This window comes from Leiobunum rupestre, chromosome 11 (assembly GCF_980474605.1).
Source record: "Leiobunum rupestre chromosome 11, qqLeiRupe1.1.hap1, whole genome shotgun sequence".
Lineage (NCBI taxonomy): Eukaryota > Metazoa > Arthropoda > Arachnida > Opiliones > Sclerosomatidae > Leiobunum > Leiobunum rupestre.
The window spans coordinates 52,509,857-52,528,966 of record NC_143394.1 but is presented as its reverse complement, the minus strand read 5'-3'; the positions used below and the strand labels follow the sequence as shown (position 1 = coordinate 52,528,966).

Below are 19,110 nucleotides of genomic sequence, written 5' to 3'. Positions count from 1 at the left end.
ATTACACTCCAGCTCAAAAATCTGTTAATGTCATTCAAAATGTTGTCAGTTAAAATGTTTGTAATAGTGGGTATCGAGATAAAAAATTATGTATTTCTCAAAAAGATATTTGAATTATAAACAAATAATCTGAAATATATTTTAGACAATTTGGTTTTTATTTAAATTAAAAAGAAATATTGTGAAAATATTTAAATAAAAAACATTCTGAAACATTTGAATAATTAAAAATTGTCAAATATTTATTGGTACAGAGTGGAAATACAAAATAATTCTCATTCATACTAGCAACTTTGACACTGTATATATGGAAGGATATAAATTAATTTGTGATAAAAAAATTAATTATACTTTTTGAAATGTTATCTAAGTTTTTAGTCTCAATGCCCCTTTTAGGACCTCAAAAATATGATAATGGTTTTGCCTCAAATTCCAACTTTTTTACACAAATATTGCAATGTTGAACCCAACCTGATACGCGACTAGGGGATAGCCTGTCTTTATCAAAAGTAGCTTCATCCGTAATATTGCAAAAGTTGAAAGCTACGTCAAACAGGAATAGTTAACTTTTATGTTTGGCAAAATAAGATGTAGTATCTTTGACTGAAAATCGACTATAATCTTTAACACAAGTAGCTTTATAAATAGGGTATAGCCCACCTTTATCACAAGTAGCTTCATCCGTAATAATGCAAAGTCAAACTAGAATTGTTAAATTTTAGGAACTTTTATGTTTGGCAAAATATGACGTAGTATCTTTGACTGAAAATCGACTATAATCTTTAACACAAGTAGCTTTATAAATAGGGTATAGCCCACCTTTATCACAAGTAGCTTCATCCGTAATAATGCGAAGTCAAACTAGAATAGTTAAATTTTAGGAACTTATACGTTTTGCTAAATATGAGATATTATCTTTGGCTGAAACTAAACTATATTCTCTAAACTCTTATAATGTATAAGGAAGGGACAATTCAAAATGCAGCTATGGTACCTTATGATAATTTTAAGGGTAATGGTCCCGCCCCAAATTCCAACTTTTTTACACTAATATTGCCAAGTTGAATGCAACGAGATACAGGACTATTTAATTATAGGAAGTAGAATCTTTACCACCAGTAACTTTAAAAGTGGGGGATAGACCGTCTTTATCACAAATAGCTTCATCTGAAATTTCAAAAGTGGTAGTCCTAGGCTTCATATTTTGTTTTTTGGATTTTTCATTTCCAATTTGTACTTTGCCATTTCCTTTTTGGCTTTAGCTTCTTTTCTTAACTCTGTTTCTGCTTCTTTCTTTAGCCTTGCTTTTTCCCTTTCAATTGCTTTCTTTCTTTTCACTTCTTCTCTTTTTGCTTGTTTAATTATTCTTATTTCTTTCTTTTCTGCTACTCTCTTCAACATTGCTTCCTTGGCTGCATTTTTCTTCAATTCCTTACTCTTCTTTCGGACTAGCGGGTTCTAACTCCCTTTGGCGTTGTTGTTTTGGTCATTGCCCTTAGCATTTTTTCAATTTTTCCTTTTTCGCATATTGGTACAGTTTATCTCTGAGTGTGTCCCCCCTAAGTCCAAGCCCCTCGCAAAAACTGATACAAATTCCTGAATTCTACAATGAGTAAGTTTTCTAGTCCAAAATTTAAAACATAAGCTTATTGCATCAGTGTAGAGTCTATCCTGTGGATGTAGACTAGCAATTCCCTCCAAGTATAATTTTTCAATATTTTTGTTTACTTTCACGGCTGAGACACAAGTCTAAAATATAAAATTTAGAAATCAATGTCGATAGATTTTTAGTTTTAACATGAAGGAAAGACAAGGAGCACTGACTCAATCTTTTCTTGAACTTTCGTACCTCAAAGAGCTGAGTCAGCCCTCCTTGCTTTTTTAATCAATCCTACCTTAATCAAATTTTTCTCAAGTTTGTTAAAGCCATTTTTATTTGCATGCTTCCTGATGGTCTCGTTTAGTTCCATAATATAAGGGTAGAAAGCATTTTTGGGATATGCCATACCGCCTCTATCTCGTTCGATTAATTCTATGGGTAGATCACCAGCATCTTTTTCTTCTTGCGTCATTTTAATGGCAATGGTCAAATTGTACACTCTTCTATGGTTTTGTTTGGTAATAGCTCGCAACCTAGGATTCTGCATTTGTGTTTTGGAAATCTTGCAAAGCTTTTCTAACGTTCCTCCACTTATTCTTATCACAGAATTGAGGCTTTCATTTTTCAAAACAGGGCCTCCTTTCGCAACTGGTTCTACAGCAGGCTTAACCAACTGTCACTCTTGAGCAAACCTAAATATTTAAGCGGTAAAATAAGTTAATGACTTTTAGAATGTTCATTAATAGATACGCTTACCTAGATCATTTTCAGTCCCAAGATTTGAGTATTTTACGATGAACTTATCTTTGAGATTAGAACCACTAATAGCTCTTAAGTAATTAATCAGCTATTTATTACCCATTGCATATTTTAACATTTCCTCCAAGTTCAATTGAAAAAATTTATCATTTGAAGATAGCAGCCTTAAATTAGTGTCATTTCTGGAAGGGTTTTATACAACGTGAACTTCTAACTGTGACTTTTCACTTAACTCTTTAATTAAATGCGGTATTTTATCCATAATTTTGGCTGTCTAATTTTTTTCAATATAACTTCATTATTAGTATAACATTCTTTCCCATGAAAAGACAGTTCTTACTCTGCGGCGTCCACGCGACTCTAGCAGACGACATTAAAATTATAAAGAACTCTCTCCCTCTCCCCCTCCACCCCGCTAAGGCACGCCCACTAAGGTACGACTAGTAAAAGTAGCCCCTCCCCATATAGTTTAATTGTCGACCGCACAGCGGCGCTGGGTCCGAGATATTTTTCAAATCTTTCATTTTCGCGGGAATCGGAGGGACAAGATTTGACATCACATTTTCTGGACAAAGATTCCACCTTGAAAGGGCTTATTTGTGTACTTAGAGGTATCATTAACTTATGGTTTAAGTGATATCCGCAGATTTTCGAGTGAAGTCTGAGTTCCTACACAGTACTGATGAGCTCCAAAAGGGCGAAACCGGTCAACTGTTGGAATCTGTCTTAAATTTTGACTTTTGATATAAAAATTCAAGTTTAAATTATCTATTAATCAAAACACCACACATTCACAAAATTTTATAAAGTACTATTCATCACAACCAAACCAAACAAAGATATTTACTGTAGACAATTATTCAACCATTTTTCCCAAAAAATAATATAATACATTTTGAATTAAAATTCAGTTAAATACTCAAAACATTTGGAAAAATACAAAAATATACCAATTCTTCCTTGTTTAAAAGTGCAATAAAAATATGGATACATGTATATTATTAAAAAAAACTCTAGCAATAATATTAATAAAAAATAAAACCAAAGTTTATAATAATGACGAAACGTGAATAAATCGTACACAAATTAAATTATAACGAATCTTATTAAAGCGAAACAAAAGGAAAACTGAAATGAAAACCAATAGGTGGAAAACGAAAACACAAGATGTATTTTAATGACAGTATAATTGAAACGCGTGAATCTCAATATTTAAAAAAAAATAAAGAAGCTATTAAGATAAAAAATGACGGTAATTTAAATTAAGATTAAGGGAATTTTTTTTAAAAATTGGGGGAACAAAACTAATATAAAAATGGCTTTTGATAAAGAAAAAATATTCTTATATTGTAAAATTTAGTTTAAATAAACGCAGAATATAAGTTTTTACCTCTCCGAGGGGACAAAGTCCCCTAGGAGGGGTTATACAACGACCGTGTCTGTCTGTGGGTCTGTGGGTGGTTCTGTGGGTGGGTCTGTGTGTCTGTCAGGCCTGCGAACGCGTTCGCATTTTCGGTGCAAAGTGTAATCACTGCGTACGCAGTTTCTCGAGATCTCTGCGTTCGCAGTTGCTAGTAATTAGGGAACAAAGTCGAAAAACCGTGTTTGCAAAACCACCGTGGGACGGTGAGCGTTAACGGATTAATTTGCAGTCGGGGTTGGTTTGGTGGTTTTTTCTCGTCAACGCTCGCCGTCACGACAGGTTTAATTCAGTGGTTTGGATATTTCGCTATTGTAATGTTTATGTGTAGGGTGGTAATGTTGTGTTATTGTTATGACGTTTGTGGGTGTTGAGTTTGTGGTGTGTATGTACGGGTGGTATCTCTCCAACTCTTTCTTATTGACTTTTGGGACGGACCGAGTGCTGAGTGTAATGCTACCTCTCAACATCCAATGGCAGGGTTTCCACCAATTGTTCACGGTATTCGTCTTAGTATCAATTTGCGATCGCATCGGGCGGGTTTCGAACCCGAGACCGCCTGTTTGACAGGCGGACGTTCTACCACAGAACCACCGACACTTATTACGTTTCATTGAAAATTAGACCTTCAGCTTTATCGAAAGCGTATTTAATAGAGTACGAAATTTTGGTTTAATTGAAATAGAGCAAGATTTCGTGGAAGATTTAAATTATTGCATCGAAGAAATTATAATTTAGCGATTTCTCATTTGATTAAAAACAAATGCGTCACCCAGGTTTCGAACCCGGGCCGTTCAGTTAGGCAGTCGAGCGCTCTACCACGATAACTTCAAGCTGTACTGCAAATAAGACACTCATTGTAAGCATAATAGTTAACAAAGTCTTGAATTTTTTTACGAATGAAATTGTGAAGGCCTAATGTGGTTTTTTTACGAAAAAATTATAAAGACTTAATCTTGTTTAATATAATAAGTTGCTTTATTTCAATTTGGTACTTTTGTTTAGGGTTTTTTTAATGAATGGAGTTAAAGATTTTTTTCTTCTATTATTTGACGTTTTATTTTTGCGGTTGTATATTTGTTTTATCTTTTATTCTTTTAAAATTATTTACTTCTTCCGCAAAATGGTTCATTTTTTGGAGGAACCTTTTTACTTATTTTTTGTGTATTAATGTTTTGAGAACCTTTACGTTTGGGAAAGGATAATTTTTGACGGAACCTTCAAAGTGTATACGTCGCATTTTCAAAATATTTAATGGTCAAATCTTGTTTTAGCGCAGTCAGCAGATAAGATAAAGGGTATAGAACCCGTTAGTTTTTTGTAATTTATTTAGTTTTTTCAGTCGTATATTCTTATCTATTAGGTTTAGCGTATTGGTTTTCAAGCTTAATAATTCATTTATTAACAACATATCGAGTTGGTCTGGTTTTCATCTCGGTCGTAATTTATTTTAAACGTTTTCTCGGCTGATTAAGATGTTTAATGCAGTTCATCAATTGGGTTCGTTTGAGTTTATTTATAAAGAACCCTAACTATTCCCTCTACGGTCATTTATTGATATACGTTTAGTCAAGTGGCTTTCTGTGCTTTGTGAATGGTAAGTTTTTCACTTCTTGTTAATAAGTTTTTTGGTGGTGTGGATATTTGGATATCTACGATTCCTAATGCAGTCATTGATATCCTGGGTGTGCGAGTCATTATATGATATTGGAAATTGCACGGTTTTGGTCTTTTTCATGCGGTATGTGTCACAACGTCAACAGGATGGTTCCGACAGTCTACGAGTCGTCCACTACCAGATATCTACGGTATCTTGATCGGGCGAACGTTGAAATAAAATGAGCGTTAACTATGCGGCAAGTATTTCGTAAGCGACAAAAATACAAATACCCTCTGTAGATATTTCTTTCATTAAAATTGGCTTCGTATTATATTTAACTGCTAAACTTGTACCGTAAATAGGGTTAAAGTCAATTGTGCATTGTTTTAGTACGTCTAACTCACTGTTGTAACTACTTAATTTATAATATTCTGAATAAATTAATCTCGGTTGTTTCGTCTCAATTATTTTAATTCAAATTAAAATTTTATACCGGGCGGGATTGAACCGGGATTACGTTATTAGTAAATAACTCTGAATTGGGGAGATATAACTTTGAGGGTCATCTCGAGAAATTAATACCGCTAGTTGTATTTTGATTGTGTTGAGCTTTTGGGCGGTATTGTTGGCTTTAATTATAATTTTTTCGTGTGAAGTGGTTTAAAGAAGGTTTTCTGTGTTATATCGTAAGCGATAAAAATACAAATACCCTCTGTAGATATTTCTTTTATTAAAGTTTGCTTCGTATTACATTTAACTGATAAAAATTTCTGTAAATAGGGTTAAATTCAATTGTGCGTTGTTCTAGTTCGTCTAACTCACTGTTGTAACTACTTAATTTATAATATTCTGAACAAATTAATCTCGGTTGTTTCGTTTCAATTATTATAATTCAAATTAAAATTTTATACCGGGCGGGATTGAACCAGGATTACGTTATTAATAAATAACTCTGAATTGGGGAGATATAACTTAGAGGGTCATCTCGAGAAATTAATACCACTAGGGACAATGCTTCCGAGGAGAGGTACATTTTGGCTTGCCAACTTGTTTTAAATTGTAACACTTAAATAATGTGTTCAAAATTATGAAGTATCAGATGTATTATATAAATATTATTATCATTTTGACCATTAACATCGAATTCAATTTAAAAATTATAAGTGTTGATTATTTAGATTAAGTTTCGTAAGAATGATTTAAATACGTAAAAAAATGAAGACTTTAAAAACTATTAATATAACCTTCCGCTTAAGCCAAGTTTATAATTTTCAATGAACCGCAAGTTCGTAACATGTAACGTTGGTTCTGTGGTAAAACGTCTGCCTGTTATGCAGGCCCTTAATGCAATAACTGGTGGCTTTACCGTGGAGTCGGGGTCCGGCTCTTTTAACCGATAAGGGTGGTGGCGCACTGGGAGATGTTAGCTTTGTTCAAATGGTTCTATCTCCACCTCCGACTTCGGTCAGGTAGGGGCTGGATACTGGGCTTCGCCTCAGGCTAACGGAGAGGTTTCAGGCAACCTGGCCACCTCGGCGGATTCGGTAGCCTGCTGTGGGCGGTGGGCCTCCGTATAAGGGCACGGCGGTCCTGTTTCCCGGCCTCTTGGAGTCCCACCGGGACTTCCGGTGTCAGCTGTGCCGGGTTAATCGGACTGCTGTGTGCCCGTCGTTCCCCTTTAGGAGCCCTCTCCAAAGGGCTTGGCTCTCTACCTCCGTAGGTGGGTTGCTGGCTGGGGTTGCTATAGTATCCGCTCTCTATCCCACAGCTGTGCGCAAAGTGGGGGCTGTTCGAACCATTGCTGCGCCTTTAGTCGGAATGAGTGGCTTGCGTCAAGGGTGAGACCATTAGTAGTAGGGTTCTAGTACCCATGCTGGCTCTGTCACCTGTCCGGGCTTGTGGACGCTGGCGTAGGGCATTCTGATGAGACCACCGGTGTAGTAGGCTTTTTGATTCACTTGGAGCACCGGTATATAAATTTCTGACCGCATGCCTGTTATGCAGGAGGACTCGGTTCGTCTCAAATGTCAATAAGAAGAAGTTGGAGAGAAAACACTTATGCATACAAAACGCAAACACAACAAACTCAACACCCACAACTGTCACAATTAAACATCCAATTAAACTGATTTGAAACCGTGGTGATGATGAGCGTTAACGAATAAAACAACCAAACCCAACCCTACCGCATATTTATCCGTTAAAGCTCTCCCAAAACACGGTTTTTCGACTTTGCCCCGGTAACGCGTTTTGGACTTTGCCCCAGGCAACGCTTTCGCAGCCCACAGACAGACACACACACACCGACCTACACGTTGATTGCAGTACCCCTCTTAGGGTACTAAAAATGAAGTTTTCTTAACTCAACTAGTTTTGAAACACGTATTTTCTCAACCGGTATATAGTATTTCCATCCACCCTCACTATTTAGATAAAAGACAGAGTGACCTGAATAAAGAAAGTTGAAACGAGAATTTTAAAAACGATCAAGTTATTATCAAGCAAGTCGAGGTTTTATAGATTATTAATTTTAATAAAATAAATTAATAAAAAATGTTTTACCGATAGATATTATATTATATTTTCTGGTTAAATTTGAACACCATCGAAACATATTTAATTTTAAAAGTAGTTACACATTATCCTCCCCCCCCCCCCCTGGTGTCAGTGTGTTCGGAAAGGGGGAATTCATCCCACAGAGTTTTTTCATATAGATTTCCCCAGGAAAAAATCGGCTTAAAAGTATAACTTTCCCCTACTAACGCCTTGAACGATTACTTGACGACTCTCAACAGAGTGGGACCTGGACTCGGAGAATATTTGTTCCACCTAGAAACTTTGGGCTGCAGAAATAAATTTAAAAAATGTTTTTAATTTCTTATATTTTTCGGTGTAACTACAAACTGATCGGTTGGCATGAGGGGCAATCATGGTTTTATTGAATTGGGGTGTTAAAATAAGAAGCGTAAAACGAAATTTATTCCTCGAGTTTCATAATTTGAATTTGAAATCTAAACGCGTTTACGATAATAACATCAGCGCCGGCGATTGTTTAGAAACTGCGCCATGAAAAAAGGTTTTTAGTCGATGGTTGGTCCTGATTCTTGAAACCTTAAATTCGCTCGCAAATATTTGGGCATATATTACCTCCCCTCTCCTCAAGCCCTTTATTTAAACCAAAGGTGCATAAATTTCACTCTCGAAGATCGAAATTTTTCCACTTGCGCGGTTATCATATTTTTATTATTCTTTTATTTTACAAAGAATTCAACTACAATTACGGACAGTCGCAATAATATACGCTCTTAGAACCCACGAAGCATGGAGCCTCAACTCCGTTAGGGCATGTGAGTTTTGAGCAGTCCATATTTGACGACCCGTCTTCTCCAGCTTTGTGTTTTCGGTATTTACTAATATAACACGCGCAAACGCAGGAGTTGTCACCAGAGACTCTATTAACTGAATAGCAAAGCGCTTTTCCAATACCTATCCCCGCGCAAAGTGAATCGCTGCAGTTGGACAGTGAGAGCTCCTCAGACGCCGGGCAAGCTTTGTAAGAAAGAAAAAGAAATATGTAGACAGATTTATAGCAACGGCACATTCACAGAGATACGAATCGGTAAATTTCCCTGGCAATTTACACGGTAAATTACTATGGTAACAGTAATTTACAATTTTCTCGAGAAAATAACGAAAATGGTAATTGCCCTGGTAATTACCAATTTACCATCAAATTCGTGTTGAACTGTTTCTCATTTGTTTTATTAAAAATCACATTCCTATATCGTCTGCTAAACAGGGCCGTCTTAAGCTCTCAGGCGCCCCTGGACTCAGTGACGTCACGGGCGGCTAAAGGGCCGGGCAACCCGGGCAACTGATTTTATGCTATTGGCAACCACGATCAGGACACCGTGTCAATTTCGGTCGTGACGGTATACGGCAAAGTCCGAACCAAATATTTCCAAGGACTTTATCGAGGAGTCCAGTTTTGTCTCAGTTAACGCGACAATAGCAGGTCAGAGAGTTGAGAGGTAACCTCGGAAGGCTGGGATTTTATTGCAGAGCAATTCCATGTTGGCGTAGAGGAGAGTCCGTGAAGAGCGTCGGGACGGTCAGGCCGACACGGTCGCTGAATTGGAAGTGTTTTTATGCACTGATACTTTTCATTATGGCATTATAATGGAGTGTTTCAAGTTCCATGTAAAATGACCATGTACCATAAAGAAGGTATTAAATATGTTTACACAAATTATTTAGAAAGTGATTAAAGCGATTATTTATTGATATGAAAACCGTAAATTTATAACAGGGACATGGTAATGTTTTTTTACGGGGCGGGGTAGTTAAATTTAGTTTCAAAATAAAAGGGGTGCCAAAAATCCCCCTTGCCCGGGTGAAAAAAATTACTTGAGCTGGCCCTGAGTGACGTAGTAAGAGGGAAGCACGGGGGTGCCATGCCTCGGGGGCCACTCATTTTTGGGCTCCATAATCTGTTTGATGAACTTTTGGTCAAACAATCATCAGTCATTAGGGGGCCCCAAAATATGTTTGACGACATTTTTTCAACGAACCGCCAGTCATTAGGGGGCGCATTTTTAGTTATGTTTAAAGCAAAAAAGGGTGACATTCAAGAGATTTGCCCCGGGCGCCACAAACCCTCGCTACGCCCCGGCCTGAACTAATAATTCCAGGTGTCCTTTTCCATTTTATTTATTTTGAATTTATTCAGAAGAATACAGATTATTTTTTGTCTTATAATTTTAATTAAAAAGCGACCGTTTTAAATTGGCAGACGGCGCCCCTCTACAGCGCGACGCCCTAGAGCCTAACTCTACCCTAGGAGGATTCAAGTTAACCTGGAGTGGTCGTCTCCCGTTTCCGGCTGGGCAGTAAAAAATTCACGGACATAACAAGTATCGCCATCTATCGTAGAATCTTTACACTTTTAATCGGCTTTTCGTCTGCTAGTTTTTCTATTCGCGTATTTCTAGTCCCGTGTTTTTAGTAAGAATAGACAATGAATTTTAATATTCGAAAAGTAGCAGACGAATTTTTTAAAAACATGTCCGTGATTCTGGCTCGTGCTGCGTTGCCGTAGAGAAAGAGGGGAGCTCGTAGTGGGGGAAAACACTTTTCTATTCCAGGGTACCGAGTTTTCATATTCCTAGCTCTACCTAGCCGAATGGTAGATATGGGCCTGCTGCTGAGATGCAAGTTTTGTTTTCACTTTTGGTTATTCATATGCCTACTCTGCGTTAGTTTAGCATTAATTCGAAGTGATCTAGCGAAGTTTTATGGTGATATTTCTATAAATTGCTACTTCATTTAATTAACTTATTAAATTTTATTTGGTGAAAATGGGCAAAAAAAAAACAGAAAGTAACCCCAGTTTAATCAAAAAAATAAGTTAACGTCAACGGTACCTGTTCAACTAAGTATCGATGAATCTGACTTATATTTTTAAACAAATCAAAAACTACGGTAATTTACCACACAACGGTAAATTGCAGGGTACATTAACGCGTAATTTACGGATTTCCAAAATTACGGTAATTTAAGAACTCTAAATGAAGCCTGGTTAACTTAGACCAACACGAAAATTTTTACCGGTAGCTGCTTTTTAAGTCCAAAGCACATACGGTAATAAAATAGTTTGTGTTCGAATTAATAATATAGTGGTTGAACCAGAACATAACACAACTGTTATCATTAAAAAAAGAACCTTTGAAATATTGGGTTATGCGAAATTGCCTCGGATATTACAACCTTTAACAGAAGCGTAAGAACGTTTTGTGTTGCGATAAGGGGAGAGGGTTACAGCACTATTGTCTACGTAACTTAGTCTTTTTGTTTAGTTGAACATATGTAATTATGTTAGTACCCTGATTGTGGGTTCATTTATTTGTTAATATGTAGGTTCGTATAGGAATAGGTGTATGTGAAGTGGTAGGAAAGTAGCAGTAAGCTAACCTTGTTTGTAGGTAGGTAAGTAAGTGTAGAATCAAAGGGATGTAAAGGTGTATGTTTATAGGTAGGTAGGTAGGAGTAGGTGATTGATTATATGTAGGAAGGTGAAATTTTAGATGTATATATGTGTATATTTGTGTTTGAACTGACATTTTCAGTATTCACCTTTCGGTGTGGGTTGGTCAATCCACCGTTTAGAAAGCTAGTGATTAGCCTACTATATTAAAATATTTGTTCATACTAGAAGTACGGCTATATTTGTACTCGTTTTGAAATTTTAGGGTGATAACATTTAAAATCCTTCAAGCCCCTTTGGTATTGTTCAAAGTAATGGATATAATGGAACGTTTACTAGAAAACGTGTTTCTGAAGAAATCTCGGGTAAACATACTCTAAAATGGACTTTTCCAACCCTAAAACGTAATTTTATTAGTATATGGTAAGACTTACGACTTCTAATTTTTGTCAACTCTCTAAACTTTTTAAGGGCTATCGAATGCCACCAACGTTAACTCTGTGTTCCTAGGGGGAAGCTAACTTGGTCGTTGGTGGCGCAGCTTTAAAATTTTGGTGCAACGTTTTGAAATATAACAATACTAAGAATGAAATATCTAAACAGTTAAAGTTATACCTGTTTTGGCAATTATATTTATGCTTTGTTAAAAATAATTACTAATCCCTAGCCACTGGGGAAAATGGCGCAAGTGATACCGCGATCGGACTTTTCAGGAAGATTCTTTATTCTCAATATATCTGCTTGTGTGCCAGTATATGGAGTAAAAGAGCGGTAAATGATGCGGACACTCATCTCGGACGCGCCCATAACAAGATTTTATCGGAGAAATTCAAAACTGCTTGAAATCCTTTTCCGCGATGATTGTTTTACATCTTTCCGCAAGTTTCCGTTTAGTTTCTTATCCTGCTCCGTTTTTCCCTGTCTTAGTATTGTCTTACTAATTCCTGGCGTTTCCGATCGTGTCACCTGTCGCCTATTGGTTGATCTGTGATTCATTAAGTATCGACTCGTGATGAAAACCCAATTCAATTATTTTCGACAACCATTCAAAATCAAAGGCGAAAATATTTACCTGGATAAGCATAATGCATCCTATGAAATGAGTCATAGCGTAAAGGTAGTTTGCACATTAATCCCTGGAGAACAAAAGTCAGACACGACACCGAGATAAGAAAAGATGAGCCTCTCATATTGATATATTCTTTACACTTTCGAAACAGCAGCTACGAAAAAAATAAAGGTTCTTAGTTTTAGGAAAAGACAATAATTATAGCAGCACAAAGTACTTTAATCAGCTAGGCTAATACCCAAGGCACCATCTTCTGCATAAGTCATCAAGCGATTTTTAAAGCCATTAATTCAGGTGGCCGGGTTACAATGCGTAGGAGGGTGGTGGTAAGCCCTTCATGCCAAGCGAGTCAACAGCTCCCTACACTCACTATTACCGTTAACCTCCACACTTCTAATTTCTATCTTTAAAAGACAACCTTTATTCCAGTGGCGTAGCCAGAAATTCGTCAAGAGGGGAACGAAGTATGTGAATGTTAAGAGGGGATCGAGAAAGGGGTGTAAATTTAGTGCAGTCAAAGGTAGGCCCAAGGGGCGGGGTCTGGACACGGAAACCCCCCCCCCTTGTCTACGAAACTGCTTTAATCCGTTTCTCACATTAGATTGTTATCAGATATGTTTATCTGAAGGATATACCCGAACATCTTCAGATTTTCAAAAGCAGATAACAACAAGACGTACGACGGTCAGACTACACACAATCCTTCTAATGCGTTAAGTTTGTTTGAGATATTCACAGCAACCTGCAACCAATATATATCCACAGTTACACATAATTGTGTTTACACTTATTTGTTACTTCTAGTCATACTTTGAAAACATCGAAGATTCCTTCAATCAGTGTCACTCTTATTTTTCACTTCTGATCACACTTATTTGTTAGTTCTGGTAAGACGTTGAGTGTCACACTTATTTTTCACTTCTGTCACACTTATTTCTTCTAGTTAAACGACAAACAATAGTTCGATCAGTTTCATACTTATTTGTTACTTCTGATCACACTTATTTGTTACGTTGAGTGTCACACTTAGTACTTCTGGTCATACGCCGATGAATGGGTCGATCAATGTCATACTTAATTGTTACTTCTGGAAGCGCGGCGCACTCTGAACGGCCTCGAAAAACGCTAGAGGGAAACGTGCACGTAGACCTCTATAAACCCCCGGATTTCCAATTTTGGAAATTGCGGGGGTCCGTATACGCTGCGCAAAAAACCTTACTTAGAAATTAGAATTAAATTTAAGGAACGTTATTGCAAATCTAGGTTATATGTAAACCACAGCTATTCAAAAATATAACTTTTATGAAAATCGAACTTAAATTAAGGAACTGTATGTAGATTTTTAGGCGAAAATATAAAACGACGAAAATTGGGGTCCCGTAAATTACACTGAAAACTATACTTAAATTTCATATTTACTGATATAATTGAAGTTGTAGGTCCGCTGAATCCTAACCTATCCAATAATATTTTTTTTAACGTTATGGAATTTAATTTTAAATAAAATATCTACAAAGCGAAACCACCGAAAATAGAAATTGGGCATTTGCCAAACTTCTAGGGCTCCGATTTGAAAACTTAATGAAAGGCTATCAATGGCGATGTATGTACACTCGAACGACATATCAATGACTTTTCTAGCCCTAACCGTTGAAGAGGTATGGGCGACACGGCGCCATCGGCGGCATCGGCATCGGCATCGGCAACGGCTACACTGTACGTGAGACTAATACACACAAATCCTTAGGATTGTGTGTAAAAACGGATAAGCGTAACCGATATCTGTCTACTAATTATGAAAAGTATTATTGTAATTATTTGGATTCGTTTTTTTCATCAAGAATTGAATGAGCAATGCCGGTCTATCTGTCGAACTGCAATTATTCGTTTTAGAATGCAATTCCGTACAAAGAGAGAACTGATGTAAATGAAACAAGTTGGCAAAGCCAAAATATACCTCTCCTCGGAAGAATTGTCCCTAGTGGTATTAATTTCCAGATAAACCTTGAAGATAGAGTTATTTTTTTAAAATGTTATCCCAGTTCTATCCCGCCCGGTATAAAATTTTAATTATAATTAAAATAATTGAGACGAAACGACCAATTTTAATTTTATCAGAATATCATAAGTTAAGGAGTTAGAACAGTGAGTTAGACGTACTATAACAATGCACAATTGAATTAAACCCTTTTTACAGTGCAAGTTTATCAGTTAAATATAATACGAAACAAATTTTAATGAAAGAAATATTTACAGAGGGTATTATAACGACCGTTCGCTAATTGGGCCGATTTTAATTAAACGATAGTTTATCGAAATTTTGTTAAAAGAATATTCCCTAAGGCCGCGCGATAAATTTACGAGAATAATTTCCCTTCGCCGTTATATCGAAAATTTATTTGATTCGGGATTGCCAGATCTGTAATGTTGTGGGCGAGTGATTAGAAAATAAAATGGCAACCAGAATTATGCAAATTTATAAATGTTTATTTTTATTCAGAACAGTCTATGGAACGTTCTAGATTTAACTTTCATCTAGGACGCAACAATATATATCACTTCTACATAATTGTAAAGAACTGGTACTCAAGTGTCCAAGACTAGATTTGTCTTAGATCATCGTGATTGAAACATAAACCAAAACACATTTACACTTAAGTAAATATCATAAATTATACTGAGTAATTTTAACTAAATTCAAACTACCTAACTATAAACTCTGTCTAAATTAACAGCTGAGAGCTGTTCTCTACTAATTACTTCCAATCTACTTAACAACCTCACAGGTTGACTTGATAATTTCAAGGGTATAATTAGGTTATTCCAATTCAAAAAATATAATCAATTTCATCTTACAGCTGACTTCAGTTAGTTCACAATTACTTTAACACTTTCAGTCTAAAACACGCACTGTTCATACACTTAAGTCCATTCACTCACGTTCCAAACGCGAAGCAAAATATAACTCTTTTCTTGACCGAAGACCGAACATACTAATTAAAACCGCAAAGTTACCTCATAACTTTTGACCGACTCCAGGACCCCGTCCTGTAGTAGTTCGTCTGACAGCCAAGAACTAAGAAAGACGATTTCTTCTATAAAGGCTTTATATGCCTTTATTTTGTGTTTTTTTAACCCGTCGAGATTTTTACCAGGTTTGATTGATAGTTCCCCACACGGTGGCGCTATATTATTACTTTGATATAGTTTCCGCGGGAGTTTTGAATAATTATCCTTTTTCTAAGCGTTATTAAAAGGTAACAATGAACTACTTTTTGTGTTTTAACGATATTTTGTTAAGAATTTAACAAAAATTTAAAACAAAACAAAAAACCATACCAAAGAATAAACAAACAAAGTTCAATAAACAATATATACAGATATTGTATTAATCCATTTAGTAAAAAAAACCCGCCTTATCATAATTGTTCCTTTACTTTAAAATTTTCCCTAAGGAAGTCAATGGCTCGGAGTCGGCGGTGAACTATCCGCATTGTTACAATGCGACCCGAGTTCAATTCCTGATCACGATCAAATTTTACATTAAAATACTAAAATATTTCATTAAATATAAGATTAATATAATTTATAAATATTTCATTAAATATAAGATTAATATAATTTATAAATATTTCATTAAATATAAGATTAATATAATTTATAAATATTTCATTAAATATAAGATTAATATAATTTATAAGTATTTCATTAAATATAAGATTAATATAATTTATAAATATTTCATTAAATATAAGATTAATATAATTTATAAATATTTGATTAAATATAAGATTAATATAATTTATAAATATTTCATTAAATATAAGACTAATATAATTTATAAATATTTCATGAAATATAAGATTAATATAATTTATAAATATTTCATTAAATATAAGATTAATATAATTTATAAATATTTCATTAAATATAGGAATAATATAATTTATAAATATTTCATTAAATATAAGATTAATATAATTTATAAATATTTCATTAAATATAAGATTAATATAATTTATAAATATTTCATTAAATATAAGATTAATATAATTTATAAATATTTCATTAAATATAAGCTTAATATAATTTATAAATATTTCATTAAATATAAGATTAATATAATTTTTAAATATTTCATTAAATATAAGATTAATATAATTTATAAATATTTCATTAAATATAAGATTAATATAATTTATAAATATTTCATTAAATATAAGATTAATATAATTTATAAATATTTCATTAAATATAAGATTAATATAATTTATAAATGTTTCATTAAATATAAGATTAATTTAATTTATAAATATTTCATTAAATATAAGATTAATATAATTTATAAATATTTCATGAAATATAAGATTAATATAATTTATAAATATTTCATTAAATATAAGATTAATATAAGATTAATATAATTTATAAATATTTCATTAAATATAAGATTAATATAATTTATAAATATTTCATTAAATATAAGATTAATATAATTTTCAAATATTTCATTAAATATAAGATTAATATAATTTATAAATATTTCATTAAATATAAGATTAATATAATTTATTAATATTTCATTTAATATAAGATTAATATAATTTATAAATATTTCATTAAATATAAGATTAATATAATTTATAAATATTTCATTAAATATAAGATTAATATAATTTATAAATATTTCATTAAATATAAGATTAATATAATTTATAAATATTTCATTAAATATAAGCTTAATATAATTTATAAATATTTCATTAAATATAAGATTAATATAATTTTTAAATATTTCATTAAATATAAGATTAATATAATTTATAAATATTTCATTAAATATAAGATTAATATAATTTATAAATATTTCATTAAATATAAGATTAATATAATTTATAAATGTTTCATTAAATATAAGATTAATTTAATTTATAAATATTTCATTAAATATAAGATTAATATAATTTATAAATATTTCTCGAAATATAAGATTAATATAATTTATAAATATTTCATTAAATATAAGATTAATATAAGATTAATATAATTTATAAATATTTCTCGAAATATAAGATTAATATAATTTATAAATATTTCATTAAATATAAGATTAATATAAGATTAATATAATTTATAAATATTTCATTAAATATAAGATTAATATAATTTATAAATATTTCATTAAATATAAGATTAATATAATTTTCAAATATTTCATTAAATATAAGATTAATATAATTTATAAATATTTCATTAAATATAAGATTAATATAATTTATTAATATTTCATTTAATATAAGATTAATATAATTTATAAATATTTCATTAAATATAAGATTAATATAATTTATAAATATTTAAAATGATGTAGAATAAATTATAGTACCTAAAGTTATAACTTTGTAAAGGACATTCGCCAAAGCTGTTTTTTAGAAAATCACCGTACATTAACAAGCGTTGGTGGCTGAGTGGTTAGAGTACATCTCTTGCACGAGGCAGACCCGGGTTCGATTCCCGGTCGGTGCCTAAAAATCGCTAATTGATACTAAGACGAATACCGTGTACAACTGGTGGAAACCCTGCCATTGGACGTTGAGAGGTTGCATAACACTCGGTCCGTCCCAAAGTCATTAAGAAGAAGTTGAAGAGAAAACGCCCATACAAACACAAACTCAACATCCACAACAATCATAACACAAACTCAACACCCACAACCTTCACAACACGAACTCAACATTCACGACCTACACATTAACATAACAATAACGAAATATCCGGTGAACGTTGACGAAAAAAGACCAACCAAACCAAACCCATCCGCAAATCAATCCGTTAACGCTCACCGTCACATGGTGGTTTTGCCAACCCTTCGAGAAACTGCGTACGCAATGATTAACCTTTGCCCCGAAAATGCGAACGCGTTCGCAGGCTTGACAGACAGACCCACAGACAGACAGACATACACGGTCGTTGTATAACCCCTCCTATAGGACTTTGTCCCCTCGGAGAGGTAAAAATGTTAATGTTATTACAATTTTAAGAATGTCGGACCCCTTAAAACAAAAACGAGTTTCGCTGATTTTTGATCGAAAATATCGCAGACGAAATTTGAGCAGATAACCAAGATTTGTTAATCAGTCGCTGCCTTCCCAATTAGCGCTTCCAACCGAATTCTACGTTGCACTTTTTTATTATCTTTGCGAATATTTTTGACACAGCAAACATCAGGAATATCCGATGGAATCTTAATTTGTTTATTTTCTTATGCATTTCTCAAATAATGTTAAACTATATTATAGTTAAGTTTAATTTATGTCACCCTAACATGAAAGTAATTATAAAATGCTTACCAATTTTTTTTTAATCTGAATGCTTGTGTGAGCAACGTTTCAGTGTTTGAATTGTTCGGAAGCAAACGGCGTTGAAGCAGAGTCGGAGGAAATTGTTCCTATGTGGAGGGACAAATGTATTTTGTAAAACTAGGTAATCACCAATTGTTTAACTGTCAAAAATAATTAATTCAATACACAATTCTATAAATTACGGGCTAAACGAGCCAAATCGCTAACAAAGACCACATCAGGCTATTTGAGTGGGACTCGCTTTGCTTATTCGTTGGTATTTAAAAAACGATCATCCCTTTGTGGTTGGTGTTTTTTAAAACTTTACGGCTCAGATC

The 19,110-nt window shown here is 33.6% G+C and overlaps 2 protein-coding genes across 2 annotated transcripts; both read right to left on the bottom strand.

Moving 5' to 3' along the window:
• Positions 1-1,000: 1,000 nt before the first annotated feature.
• Positions 1,001-2,434, bottom strand: LOC149923289 (uncharacterized). Its single transcript, XM_090163796.1, has 2 exons — positions 1,896-2,434; positions 1,001-1,749 (listed from the first exon to the last, which is right to left on the bottom strand). The coding sequence occupies exons 1-2, from the start codon at positions 2,145-2,147 to the stop codon at positions 1,507-1,509; spliced, it is 495 nt and encodes a 164-aa protein (XP_090019922.1). The 5' UTR covers positions 2,148-2,434; the 3' UTR covers positions 1,001-1,506.
• A 6,153-nt stretch (positions 2,435-8,587) lies between these two features.
• LOC149923288 (uncharacterized) lies at positions 8,588-18,893 on the bottom strand. The gene is made up of 3 exons (XM_090163222.1): positions 18,782-18,893; positions 12,435-12,585; positions 8,588-8,928 (listed from the first exon to the last, which is right to left on the bottom strand). Exons 2-3 carry the CDS (start codon positions 12,550-12,552, stop codon positions 8,657-8,659), a joined length of 390 nt encoding a protein of 129 aa, XP_090019348.1. The 5' UTR covers positions 12,553-12,585; positions 18,782-18,893; the 3' UTR covers positions 8,588-8,656.
• Between the last annotated feature and the right edge of the window lie 217 nt (positions 18,894-19,110).

Coding starts and splice junctions, on each gene's coding strand:
- LOC149923289 (XM_090163796.1), bottom strand. CDS start 2,147: ATGCAGAATCCTAGGTTGCGAGCTATTACCAAACAAAACCATAGAAGA. Junction 1,750..1,895: donor TTGAGAAAAATTTGATTAAG/GTAGGATTGATT, acceptor TTTATATTTTAG/ACTTGTGTCTCAGCCGTGAA.
- LOC149923288 (XM_090163222.1), bottom strand. CDS start 12,552: ATGAGAGGCTCATCTTTTCTTATCTCGGTGTCGTGTCTGACTTTTGTT. Junction 8,929..12,434: donor GATGCATTATGCTTATCCAG/GTAAATATTTTC, acceptor TTTCTTACAAAG/CTTGCCCGGCGTCTGAGGAG.